The 13638-nt window shown below is 37.1% G+C and overlaps 1 protein-coding gene across 1 annotated transcript; it reads right to left on the reverse strand.

Annotated features, from left to right (window-relative positions):
* Nucleotides 1-203: 203 nt before the first annotated feature.
* On the reverse strand, nt 204-1938 carry LOC149022613 (aspartyl protease family protein At5g10770-like). The gene is made up of 2 exons (XM_089147310.1): nt 1738-1938; nt 204-1526 (listed from the first exon to the last, which is right to left on the reverse strand). Exons 1-2 carry the CDS (start codon nt 1898-1900, stop codon nt 265-267), a joined length of 1425 nt encoding a protein of 474 aa, XP_089003436.1. The 5' UTR covers nt 1901-1938; the 3' UTR covers nt 204-264.
* Between the last annotated feature and the right edge of the window lie 11700 nt (nt 1939-13638).

The raw sequence follows: 13638 nt of genomic DNA on the forward strand, positions 1-13638 counted from the left end.
AGTAATGTTGTAGCAATTGTGTTGGGTTGAAAAACATACAATATGAAGAAAATTAAGATCCAACAGTAGTGCTGTTTCATTTTTTATTCTTTAATTATTTACCGAGTGGAGAAGACACTTTAGAGGCTGATACAACAAAACCAAAGGAAAAATACTATCACCAATGCCAAGAGCTAGACTTGAAGCTCTTATCTTTCTATTGGTGATCGATCACTTGCTTGATTTCTGGGCAAATAATCTTTATTTACAAATGATTGTTTCTTCTTAACTGCAAGCTCCAGCACCAAATCCAAGCTTTCCCCCTTCAACATTATAAACCACCTCAACTGTGTGTTGCTGCATATTTCCAAGGATTTGAAAAGTGGTAGAAGCACTGTTTCCAGCAAAAGCCAAGCAGTATTGAGTTGAGCTTATTGGATATAGAACCCCAGACACATCCACAGTCAAGTCAGCTCCTCCGCTAAAATAGAACACTATGGTTGGTACGTTAACTGTAGTGTATCCAGAGAAGTCATAGCAAGTGTCAAACAGTGAATACGGTGAGGTAAGGGGATACATTGACATTGCTTGACGAAATGCTGTTCTAAGAGATGAATAAGCTGTTGGTGCCAAGCGAGTGATGACAGTTCCAGAGTCTATAATGGTTCCTGCAGTTGTAAACACTGATTGTGAGATGGATAGCATCTGCCCTCCAACACTAATACCGGTCATGTCTAGGAAATAGAACCAGGGGTAGTTCGCACTTGTTAGTAATGGAGTATACTGAGCAATAGAAGAGGAGGAACCGGCTTGGCTACCAAATGCAAGAAAGCCAGTGGAACTGGTTGTAGATGGAAGACAATAAGAGAAATTTTTTCCATACATTTGAGCAGTCTGTGATACTATAGATATATTGGTCCGAGCGAGACCTAGCAGACCATCTGAAGTACCAAATAGGCCACTGGTGTTGTGACCACACCCGAATTCAAAATTGGAGATTAAAGCAGAGGAAGATAGTGTTAGTGTATCAGTTACAAAGTCCCCGTAAGAATAAGAACCGTCACCATATGTGACTTGGTAGCGGCAATTGGTAGTACACGATGGTTGTGCATAGTATGCTGCATACAATTGCGAGCAAGCATAGGAGCCACATGTAGTAGTGGCATAGGAAGACGATGCAGAAGGGTTGAAGTAGGGATCTTTTTCAGTATAACAAGTGCTGGAGCTGCATGGTAGGCATTGGACCCAAGTGAGATCACTTCCTGTGTCAAATTCTACTACGAAATTCTGCGTTGGTGTTCCTAATCCAATATTGACAACGTAGTTTCCAGTCCCTAGGGATACGCCAGAGTTGGCAGGAACGCTCACTGCAGAATCTGCTGCAGACGATTGTTGGTTTAAAATTTTGGAATTAATAGAATTCACTCGAGTTTCGTCGTTGATTAGAATCTGGGTAACATTAGGCAGTTCCGAATTCCCTCCCTTTAACGGTGAGCAAGGTCCATATTTGTGAGCCACTTGCATTAGCTTGCTTGAGATTTCTTCTCCTGAAAACGTAGATAACAAAAGCTCTTAAATTGCTGGGTTTCTACAAATTCGATTAAGGATTGATAATAACACTGGATGAAATATAAATTCTCATTGTAACGACATTAATTTCTTGAACCAAATGAATAAGAATAAAATTCTTTCATTGAAAGGTGTCCCATCTCATCCACCCACACAAACACAAACATAAACACAGTTAAAAGAAATCACCTTTGGCTGGAGTAGAGCACACATCGGCTGGCACCAAGGAGCTAAGTGTGACAACTTGAGTCTCTGCTAGTGCATCAACATTGTCTACAGAAAAACCAGCGCAGAGAAACAAAGGAAGAACAGTTGCAAGAAGAATGGGAAGGAAGGAGTAGTTCATGGCCATGGATGACAAGAGTTCCAAATTTCCCTCAACCCTATAGCCTTGGCAAGAATCCAATTTTCAATGTCAATTTATAGAGGGGAGAAGGATCTTTATATATTCTTATTTCGTGGGAAATGCTTTATCTAGCAAGATTGAATCATTCATCGGTATTTCTCCTATTCTTCAATACTGTATTAGTACATATATTAATATATATGCACTTCACGTCACAACAATGTAAGCTCCATTTGCTTCTTAGAAGAATCTTCTGTCGTTGTCCTGCTCCTTGGAATTGTAATTTGGAAAGCTTTTGACTTTATCATGGAGATTAGAGAGCTAGGAGGTTCTACTATTCCGAGCTGTTTCATGCACCATGTTCTCGAGGTCAACTCATGTGGAGATTTCTTGGCAAGTATCTTACATTCTCCTTAAAAAGTCTTCTTTTTATTAATGCCTTACACAAGAAGTGTTACCACGTCTAAATTCTTTGTAACAATTCCTTATTTATTTATTTTTTGATACATAAATTCCTTATTTATTTAACTATCGAATTTTCTTTTTCTAAAAAATATATCTGTTTGAATTATATACAAGCAATGTTGTCGGAAACCTCTGTTGATAATTACGTACACGATTTAATATGCAATTATTTTTTGCATGAAATTTTCAATTTCAGAAACCCTAAATGGATTAGGAATGTCCACTCCACTCGCTTTGTCGCTTATATATGTATGTATGATATGTGTTCACACAAGAAGAAATGGAGAACCATCTTTATCTATAGTGAAATAGTTTAGGCTTTGACCAAAATAATAATAATAATAATAATAATAATAATAATAATAATAATAATAATAATAATAATAATAATAATAATAATAATAATAATAATAATTATAATTATAATTAGCTTCCAGATCCAAAAGCAGAAAATTGACAGCTTATTTTCACCTCTGGCGTGGAGGAATGATGATAATGATGAAAAATCTTACGTCTAATTATTACTAGAGAGGCAATAGGGTTGGATTGGACTTAATCCCAAATATCTTAGTTAATTCTAATTCTTATGTTATAGCACAAGGCCTGGCCGAGATAGGTTAAACACTTAAGCTTGATCATAGTCATGTCTTTGGCCATAAACTTAAACGCTAACTTGGCCACAAAGCAATGAAACAATTGTAATTCTACATTATTGTCTTACTTTTACCAAAATACCAGAGTAATTGTAAATGCTCAGTCCTAATGCAACCCAAATTTTAACATAGAACGAAAACCTACCCACCCTTTGGACTAAAATTTTAAACCCAACTCTTATTTAAGCTCAACGTGGACTAAGATAGGTTAAAGTATGAAAACTAAACCCGCATCCCTTAATCATAACATAACATCATATGTATAAATATACAGTGATTCAAATTTTTTTTTCAAACAATAAACTGATTTATAACTAATCTATATTTTTACAGGTTTGGAGACTACAAAATTGCTATCCATCTCATCTCATCTCATCTCAGGTGAGGAAACTTATTATTAGATTTGATTTCTTCCCTAAGTTGCATGCTGCAGACACTTAATAAAAAACTAGGGAACCTCTGGTTAGGGTGGCTCATTCACAGCGGAAAAGACAAGCTTTCAAGACAATTAATTAATGGTTACTTGAACTTCTTTTGGGCATGGCTCATGACTCACTGTCGCCCAATGTAACCAGCAAAAATTTTGCTTCTCTTCTGGTTTTTTTTTCCTCCTAGAATTTTTTCTTAAGAAGCACTCAAACAACTTAGACTATATAACAAAAGCATAAGTCACTTATTGAGAGCGTCACTCAACCTATATTATTATATGCTGCTTCCATTGCCAATTTGGCTATCCACTGCCGCACCTCTGAGTGAGATGCTACGTCCAAAGGGCCAAGTTTTCTTTGGTTCTGGGTCTTTTGGGAAGTCCAGTTTCCATTCTTCTTCTTTCTTTCTTTTCTTTCTTTCTTTTTCTTTCATTCTTCTTTGTTCCTTCTTCTCTTTTTTATTTTTTATTTTTTTTAACAGTCCAGTTTCCATTCATTACATCAAACTTGATGTATTTGAGCGTGTGCTTGAATGGCATGATGTACCAGATGGAGCAATCCCTTCGCAACAGCTTACTCCCCGTAAAAGTTCCATTGTGAGTCAAACTTCAAGATTTCATATTTGTCTTGTGCTGGATTAGTTTTAACAGATTATAAATGATAAAGAAGTCAAATTAAAAATAAACAAATAATAATAATAATAATATTAATTAATTAATTAATCGTAAGAGATTGACTTAATTGGTAAATATTTAGGCTTCATAAAATGTGGTTAAGATCGTGCATTGCCTTAGGGTTAAGGATGAAATCCTGCCACATATTTATAAAACTGCCATGCTAAAGATATAATAAAATGAATAAAAAACTAATAAATGAAAAATAAAAAAAATAATGCAAATAATTAATTAGATTAGGTAACTAAAATTGCATCGTTATCAGTTAGTTAATTCAAAATTAAAATTTGCAAATGTCAAAAAGACCCTTTTTAATTAGAAATTATGTAAAAAACCCTCCCCTCCACATCCATCATATGGAACTGAGGAAGTATAAAAATATTGCCAACCCGATTTTCATAGAATAAGCCCATTTACAAAAACCCATGAGCACAATATGTTAACTGATTCTTTGAGGTTTTTTTTTTTTTTCTTTCATACTTTTTGTTCTTTTGTGGGCAATATATTTCACTCATCGTAAACTTAGATCTTTTCTAATCATAGTCATTCGTGTTCTTATGCGCAAAGATGATGGTTGTTCATTTCATTCGGTAATTCTCAGTTAATGACTTTTTAACAAAAATCAAAATCCAACATCACATGCTTATTAAGTATAAAAACCTGTTTTTGTCTCTAACCTCCATCTTTTATTTTACTCTCACCCAAAGTCGGAATCCTGTACTTATATGTTTTCCCAACCCATGGATCGCAACTCTTCCACCCTTAGTAACATTTCAAAAGAAATTTAATTGAAGCTGTTGTCTCCAAGGATCCCTACAGTGCAAAAACATAGAAACTAGAGGGATTCCAACTTTCACTATGTCATCCTTTAGTGGAATATTTCCATGCATAATCTTCAAAGATGAGTTAAGTTCAATCAGATTTAATTAGTACATTCCAAATCCGAGTTTCATAAGGAACCTTAGTCAATCTCTTCCCACATGCATTCTAGAAATCTTTGAATACATCATGGTTACTTGCTATTATGTATAGCAAGTGAGGAACTATTGGAGATATTTCTGAAAAATCAACCAAAACCCGAGCCGCCATTCCATCTTAAGCTTATGCGGCTAGGGTTGCTTTCAAGAGTTCCACAGTTGTTAGGAGTTCCACAGCTAATCACACACTAGCTACTACATCTATGAAGAACTCTACTATTGGTACTCACAAAGACTCTAGTCAACCCAAAGAAGAGTTTGATACAAATTGGTACAAAACCTTGGTCAATAATTTATGTAATCTAAAATACCTATCTTCATGTAAATCCAAATACTATAACTCAGAGTGCTAGAACCACAACTACAAGAGTCCTAGAACACTGATGAACAAGGACTCTATTTCTATATAAAGTCATGTACACAACTCTTTATACTCTCTCTCTCTCTCTCTCTCTCTCTCTCTCTCTCTCTCCCAACCATCACTCTCTAGCATGGCATCAAAGCACCAGGTCTTCCCCCCTGCTTCGCTTCCCTCCCTCAACAATCTACCGATCATCAAGCTCACGGACAACAATTACTTACTATGGAGGTCGCAACAGGTTCTTCTCCTGAAGACTTATGACTTATCTTCTCTTGTGGATGGCTCCTCACTATGTCAATGAAGATTATATTCCTATATGCAAACCGAATCCTGTCTATAATTCATGGATTCGTCAGGACCAAATTCTCATGTGTTGGCTTATTGCCTCACTCAAAAAATTCGTTCATGCTCAAATTGTTGGATGTTCTACAGCTAGAGCAGTTTGGCTTCATCTTGAATCTACCTATGCCCCCACCATCTACAACAAAGATTATGCAACTACATCTTCAGTTACAAAACATTAAATGAGGTAATAGTACAATTCATGACTACCTTCTTCGTATTAAGCATACTACCGATCAACTTGAGGTTGCCGATAAGTCTATTTCAGATGATGGATGATATTTGTCTTCATGTTCTCAATGGATTGGGCTCTGATTATTCACCATTTGTTACTTCTATCACAACTTGTGGCTTCCCTGTCACTTTTTCTGAGTCAAAAGGAATGTTACTCACTGAAGAAATTTGTTTTAACGATAACTTAGCCTATGACTCTTCTTTACCTTTGGCTAATCTGGCTCAGACTGGCAATGCTCACCATTATCGTCCTCCCTTTCGGGGTCGATTGCACAATAGAGGCAGAATTTCGTGAATGTTCTTCTAGCTATCGTCCTCCACTTCTTGCCACTCCACCTTCACCCTCTACTAGTGGATACAAGCAACTGCAGTCCTCTCTTGTTACTTGCCAAATTTGTGATCGTCACAACCATAAAGATCATGATTGTTATCAACGCTACAATCATGCTTTTTAAGGTACAACCAATGTCCCCCCCCCCCCCTTATGCATGTTTCAGAAATCCCTGGAGGACCTTTTAGAGACAGCACTTGGTATCCTAACTCTGAGCTACACATCATATCACCAATGCCCTTGACAATCTTCAACTTGCTTAAGCTTACACTGGCTCGGATCAGGTTTTAGTAGGTTTGATACAGGCTTGCCAATCACTCACACTGGTAATTTTTCTATCCCTACACAACATTCTCCTTTTTTCTCAATAAAGTTCTTCATGTCCCCTCCATTCAAAAGAATCTTTTATCCGTTTCCCAATTTACTCATGACATTAATGCTATCTTTGAGTTTCACCCTAACACGTTTTATGTGAAGGATTAAGCAATAAGGATTTGTCTTCTCCAGGGAATTGTTAAGAATGGGCTTTACCAGATGCACTTGGGCGACTTTTCTCCACAAGCTTTCATTGGTAATGAGCTTTTGTCTCCAGTGGCACTACAGACTTGGCCATATTGCTTTTAAATTAATCGATTGTCTTGTTTCTCAATTTAAATTATCTATTACTTCTGAGAAAATTCAGTTTTTGTGTAATGCTTATCAAAAATGAGAAGAGTCATAAACTCCCCTTCTCCTCTTCTACTTCAGCTTTTAAAGCCCCTTTGGATTTGATTTATTCTGATGTGTGGGACCCTCTCCTATTGCTTCTATTGATGGTTTTCGTTAATATGTTATACTTGATTGTATCCTATGAATATGATATCTGAGGTTGTTGGGACTCTTCAAAGGTATAAATTATCTTGTTGAAAATTTATTTTCAAGATAGATTACAAAATTTTAGAGTGATTGGGGTGGCAAATATCGCATTGTTTCTACCTTTCTCACTTCTTGTGGGATTGATGATCGTCTTTCTTGTTCTCATACCCATGAGCAAAATGGGGCTGTCGAGCACCATCATCCTCATATTTTGTAGTCTCAAATTTCCCTTTTGGCGCCCGTTATTACCTAACCTTGTTGACTGTGGCCCATCAGTATCACTACTCTAGGACATCTCACCTAAAGTAAAGTCAGCCACATTTTGTAATTATTCACCGTATGTTAACTACTTGAATTCACTTTTGTCCATGGTATTCTACCAAAAAAAAAAAAAAAAACTTTTGTCCATGGTAGAACAACAGGACATATCATCTAATTTAAGAGGTTCTACCACATCTCACCTAACTTAATTAACTGCTTATGTATCTCAGAATTCCTAAACAAAATTATTTTATTTTTATTTTAAAAACAGGGTGGCATATAATATATTAATAATATCAAGAAAAAGATGCAGAAAGAGTTACAATTGAAGGAAACCCCCCCCCCCCTTTCACTTCCTCTCAAACAATACGAAGGACGTTGGACATCTAAAGAAATCTCTTGAACCACAGGATCTAGGCAAGCAAAAAAGTCTGCACATCTGTTGGTCTCCATGATCTGGTATGTTGTCACACCCCACCTAACAGTATCAGGCCAACCCAGCCACCCATGGTGCATGTGATCAACCAACATAGAGTTGCCATGAATCCACAACCATAATATTAAATGCAATACAATATTCAAAAGCAAAAGATAAAGGTATTAGTCGGAAGAATCTCAAAGAATATATGGAAGCAAAATAAAATTGTAATTACCTTCTTTGTATAATTTAATAATCATAACTCTTGAGTCTTGAGTATCTCAATCCAAAAATATAACATAAATCCTATGAATGTCTCTAAGCTCCATAAACACACCCATGGCACACGCAAGATCTATCATGCAGCTGCTCGTAGGACTCTACAGTCCCACATCATATGCCTCCACCTGAAGATTTGCTTCTAGTTCAACAGGTCCATCATAACCTGCATCATCATCTGAAGAAAGATCCCCAAATAGGTCTGAATTCCAATCCAATGAACTCATGAGGAAACAACATGAATATAAATATGAAGGATGCAGTGAGGTCTTAAGTGCATTCTAAAATGCTAACCATGCCGGTCTTTATATAGGTAAACACATTTTAGGATTCATCAACCTCCTCTTGATAGGTCCACCCTCATATCCATATCATCATCATCCTCATCACGACACAGTTTGTTGCAAAGGGATTTTCTCAAAGAGGGGGTATTGACTTTGTTGAGACCTTTAGCCTGGTCATCAATCCAAGATCCATCCACTTAGTTCTCTCCTTGCCACTATCCACCATTGGCCCATCTGCAGTTGGATCTTAAGAATGCATTCTTGCATGGGTTTCTTGATACAACTATTATATTGCCCAACCTCCTGGTTTCGTTAATCCATAACACCCTCATGATGTTTGCTTTCTTCAACAGGCTCTTTATGGTTAATGTCAAGCTCCATGAGCTTGGCTAACCATTTTAGCACCTTTTTTTATTGGTGTCGGCTTCTTTTGTGGCCTTTCTTATTCTTCTATGTTTATCTACTGACACAATGGCAAGACTAACATTCTTTTACTACATGTTGATTATGTGTTTACTGGTGATGATCCTACTCTTTTGGATTTACTCATTGTCACTTTGAGGACTCAATTTGCAATGTAAGGATATTAGTCCTCTTCATTACTTACTTGGTATTGAGGTTACATCAACCCTTTATGGTCTTTTGCTTACTCAGACCAAGTATGATATAGATCTTCTTCATCGAGCCCAGATGGCTGAAGCTTGTTGCTTTGCTCAAAAGTTTTTGTTGATGATGCTACTCGTTTCTCGGATGCTGCTCGCTACTACAGCATTGTGGGTTTTCTTCTTCATGACACCATGACAAAATTGGATTTAGCTTATGCTGTAAATATTGTATGCCAATACATGCAAACTCGAAGTGTGGGCCACTTTCTCGAGTTAAACATATTTTCCATTATATTTGTGGCACATTGCACATGGGACTTCGTATTCTTAGTGATAACTCTCTTTATCTATATGGATTCTCTAATTCTGATTAGTATGTTGTCCTACCATGCGGCCTTCTACTTTGGGCTTTTGCATCAAGTAGTATTTCTTGAAGTGAGAAGAAACAACCTACCATCTCTCTATACAGTACTCAGGTTGAGGATCGACCTATGGCATCTACTACTGTAAAGCTTACTTGACATTTTTGCTTCTTCTTTGGGATCTTGGTGTTTATAAGCCTAATCATGCTCTTTTGTTTTGTGATAATCTTAGCACTTTGCATATGACTATCAATCATGTATATGTTGTATTATTTTTAATATAATAAAATATGTTTCATTTTATTGGATTTGTAAATGCAGAAAACTTTCCTTTATTTATTTTAGGAAAGTGTATTATTATATAGTCCCACATTGGAAACCGAGGTGTCGGAATCCAGGTTAATTAATAGGTACCACTTATTAACTCTAACTTATAATAATGAGACACGCCAGTGTGTGTGCAGTGTATGAGTGAGGACAGTATACCGTCCGAGCGCGCACGCACGGCGTGGGCTGTGGGCGTTTGTGGCGCACGCTTGCATCGCTTCGAGCGAGATTAGATCTAAACTGTGTGTTATGATCAACGGTAGATCTAGGGCGATGGAAGTAGATCCATAAATATTGTTTTGATGGTTCAATATGGACCGTTAGATCGTGCGGCCGAACGATCCGACGGCTCATATCTGAACGTCAGCAATCGTATCCCTACAGAGGAGGTGCACCCATACGAACAGAGTCATGAACTGTTCAGTAGAGGCACCTCAATGCCTATATATACGTCTAGCTTCACAACAGCAGTACAAGAGAGAAAATCCAGAAGTCTTCTCTGTTCTTGAGTTTTGTGAGTGCTTAGCAAAACTCAAGAGATTCAACTCGAAGTTGGGCTTCTTTGTATCCTGGGAGACAGTTCGCAATACCTCATAGCACCTTGATGTGAGGGCGAATTACGTCTTAAGGAAAGCGACGTTGTAACGCACCTAGAAGCTCCAGCTCAAACACTATGATCCTTTTTCCATTTTCTTTAACGGTATTTCATGCTCATGCAAAGCACCATGGCCTTGAAGTTGATTATCACTTTGTGCGGGGAAGGTGACCCATAGTACTGTCACTCACTATATCCCCTCCAATCACCAGCCAGTGGATGTTTTGCTAAATGTGAGCTTCGTTCAATTTATCTCAAACCTAGCGTTTGGTCCCGATTGAGTTTGCGGGGAATGGTAAAGGTACAGCTGGGACCCATAGTGCTACCACGATAAAAGATGTAATGTAGGCCTATTTTAGACATATACCTTCTTAGATTTTTCTACATGTATTATCCAAGCAATATTGAGTTGAGCTTAATTTAAGTACAATCCCTGACAGATCAACATTAAAGTCAGCACTTCCACTGAAGAGGATTTCGATGGCAGAAACATCCACTGTAGTGCATATGGACAAGTTTTAGCAGGTGATGAATAATGAATAGGGTGGCGTAGTTGGGTACTTGGACATTGCTTAACAAATGCTGAACGAAGAGCTGATTAGGAGAGCTTCTGCCCTCCAACATTTAAGCCCGTCATATACAAGAAATAAAAAGGTTGGTTGGAATTCGTTAGTAGTGGAGTGTATTGAGTACTAGAACAAGAGGTCCAGCTTGACTACCAAAAGCAAGAAAACCAGTGGAGCTAATTGATGATGGAAGACAACAGGGGAAAAGCTTTCTGACGTAGCCCAAGCAAATCTACTTGAACTATAGAACCAGGAGCCTGACTATTACATCAAAACTGGTCATAACCACAAGAAGAATTTTCTGTTCTGCAGTGGCTTGGGGAAAAATGGTGTATCTTCTTGAATGTAGGTCGTATTGACATCTATTGACCTAATTCAAAAGCTAATATTTCAAGGACCCGTAGATTTACAGCTTTTGTGTTTTAAGTTTATTCAGATAAGGACTGGAAAAGGGCCAAAAGTGAGAAGATATGAATGGACAAAGTGGGGCTTTAGTAGAAAATGAGGGGAATGAGTACAACTTCAAAGGCTGCTCTTCTAGGCCTCCAAAGAAAGTTCAAGATCACTCTTCAAAGATGCACACTTGAAAATTCTCCAACTCTTCAAGGAAGAAGTGAAAACTCTTCAAGGTTTTCAAGGGGAGAACTTTTCAAGGTTCAAAAGCAATGCTCTTAGGCAATAATTCATTCAAGCTTCTGTATCTTCTGCCATTTAAAAAACAAGATAGCCTTTTACAGGCAAAGTAGGGGAAAAGAATTAAATTACTACGAAATCTCAACCATGTTAACTGTTATTTCTAGGTTGACACTAAGGGGTGAATTAGTGTCTTCAAAAATTAGCTTTGATGTGATGCTTCTTTAATGTTATTCCTAGGTTGACACTGGGGGGGGGCGGGGTGAATCAGTATCTTCAAAAATTCACTTTGATGTGAAGCTTCTTTAATCTCAAAACAAGATTGATTAGAACAATCTCGTAGCTATCAACTGCACAAGGACACGTTCACCACACACCACAATGTGGCTGGGTCTACCAGACAATGTCCCACCACTCTGCATTCAAGGCACTCCAATACACAATGCATCAGAGTTAATGTGGTTTGGCCAAGCTTCCTACGTCCATGGAGTAATACCCTACTTAGGGTTTCATATATTATTCAATACATACCAAGATATTTTGATTGCTACAACAGTCCAGGAACATCCCCTGCTTTAGTCTAAAATACAACTCAGACAAGGGCACCAACCCCAACGCCCTAGACAAGCGCCAACTTGCTAGGTTACAATGTAAAACAATAATTCAAGTTCCCAAAATTACATTCATGATCTAGGTTTTTCATCAGTAAACATAGCCTAGAAAATAATAAAAAATAACTTGTGAATACGAGTTACCTCAATTTGTGTAAGATGCATGGTAACAAGACCCCTTTTTTTTTTTTTTTTTTTTTTTTTTTTTTTTTTCCCTCCAATTCTTTTGTTTCTTTTCATTCTTTCTCAGTTTTCCCTCTTTATGAGGAAAAAAAAAAAAAAAAACTTGTTGCACCTTTGATCTCTATTTCAAACACACCCTTGCTGCATTTTTTTTCCTTCCTTAGACACAGGATAACACTAGCCCTTTTCTTTCTTGAATGCAGGTAATAACAACCACTTTTCCCTCTTTTCTTCTTCTTAAAAAGCAGGGAAGAACAACATCTTCTCTTGATTTTCTTCTTGAAAGTACACAACAGCAGTTCTCTTTTCTTTCTCTTTTTCAATTTCTGAAAAATATTTTTCTTTTCTGTTTCTTCCAATCACAGAGTAGTTGTAGGACAGCAACAATTTTCTTTAAACAAAGAGCAGCCATAGCTGCTTCCTTTTCCCTCTAATTTTCTTCTTGGCGCAGAATGCAGTAGCATTTTCTTTCTCCTTCTTTTTCTCTCATTCTCTATTTTTCAGAAATAGAACTCAACCTTAAACCACTTGTTTTCTGTGAAAAAAGATGTTTCGAATACCTGGCTACATCTTCATCTTCCTTCTGTTTTCATTTTCTTCTCTTGTTCAGTAAAAGAAGAACTGATTACAAAAAATGCCTAGCACATGTTCTTCTTCTTGTTCAAAACACAGACCTTCCAGAAGCTCCTTTTCTTCTCTTTTTTATTTTTTATTTTATTTTTTAAACCCAAGCTAGAAGGAACTTCCTTTTTTTTTTCTCTCCATTCTTACTCTTTTGTTCAACAATGGAAGACATACTCAGGTAAGCTCTTCTTTTCAAAGAAAGGCAGGCTACTATTTTTCAATCGAGCACAAGATCTTCTTCTTGCTTTTCTTCACATCTTCTCTCTCAAAATTTCAGCAATAGAAGTTATTGAGGAAGAATGATTCAAACCCTTGTAGCAACATCTTCGTGTTTCTCCCAAACTTTCTTTCTCCCACACTCTTTGATTTTTAGCTCTGTAGAAGACGGATTTTCTATTTCTAAACCAAAACCCTCTTTTTTGAATCTTAAAAGACGATAGCAAAAAAAACCCTACACTTTTTATTTATTTATTGTGTTGTTGTACCATATCAAAGCCCATATCAAAGAACCATTGGTTGAACTAGCTCCAATACTTGGCTGACCCAACTTAATTTGAGCCCAACTAATGAACCACTCAACCATCTCAATATTCTTACTTAAGTTGCCAACAATGACAACACCTTCATTTTTAGCCAATGGAACAACAATCTCCCCCCTTTGGGATTGTTGGCAACT

Source organism: Hakea prostrata, chromosome 3 (assembly GCF_041222555.1).
Source record: "Hakea prostrata isolate BN-2017 chromosome 3, UWA_Hpros_2, whole genome shotgun sequence".
NCBI classification, from domain to species: domain Eukaryota; kingdom Viridiplantae; phylum Streptophyta; class Magnoliopsida; order Proteales; family Proteaceae; genus Hakea; species Hakea prostrata.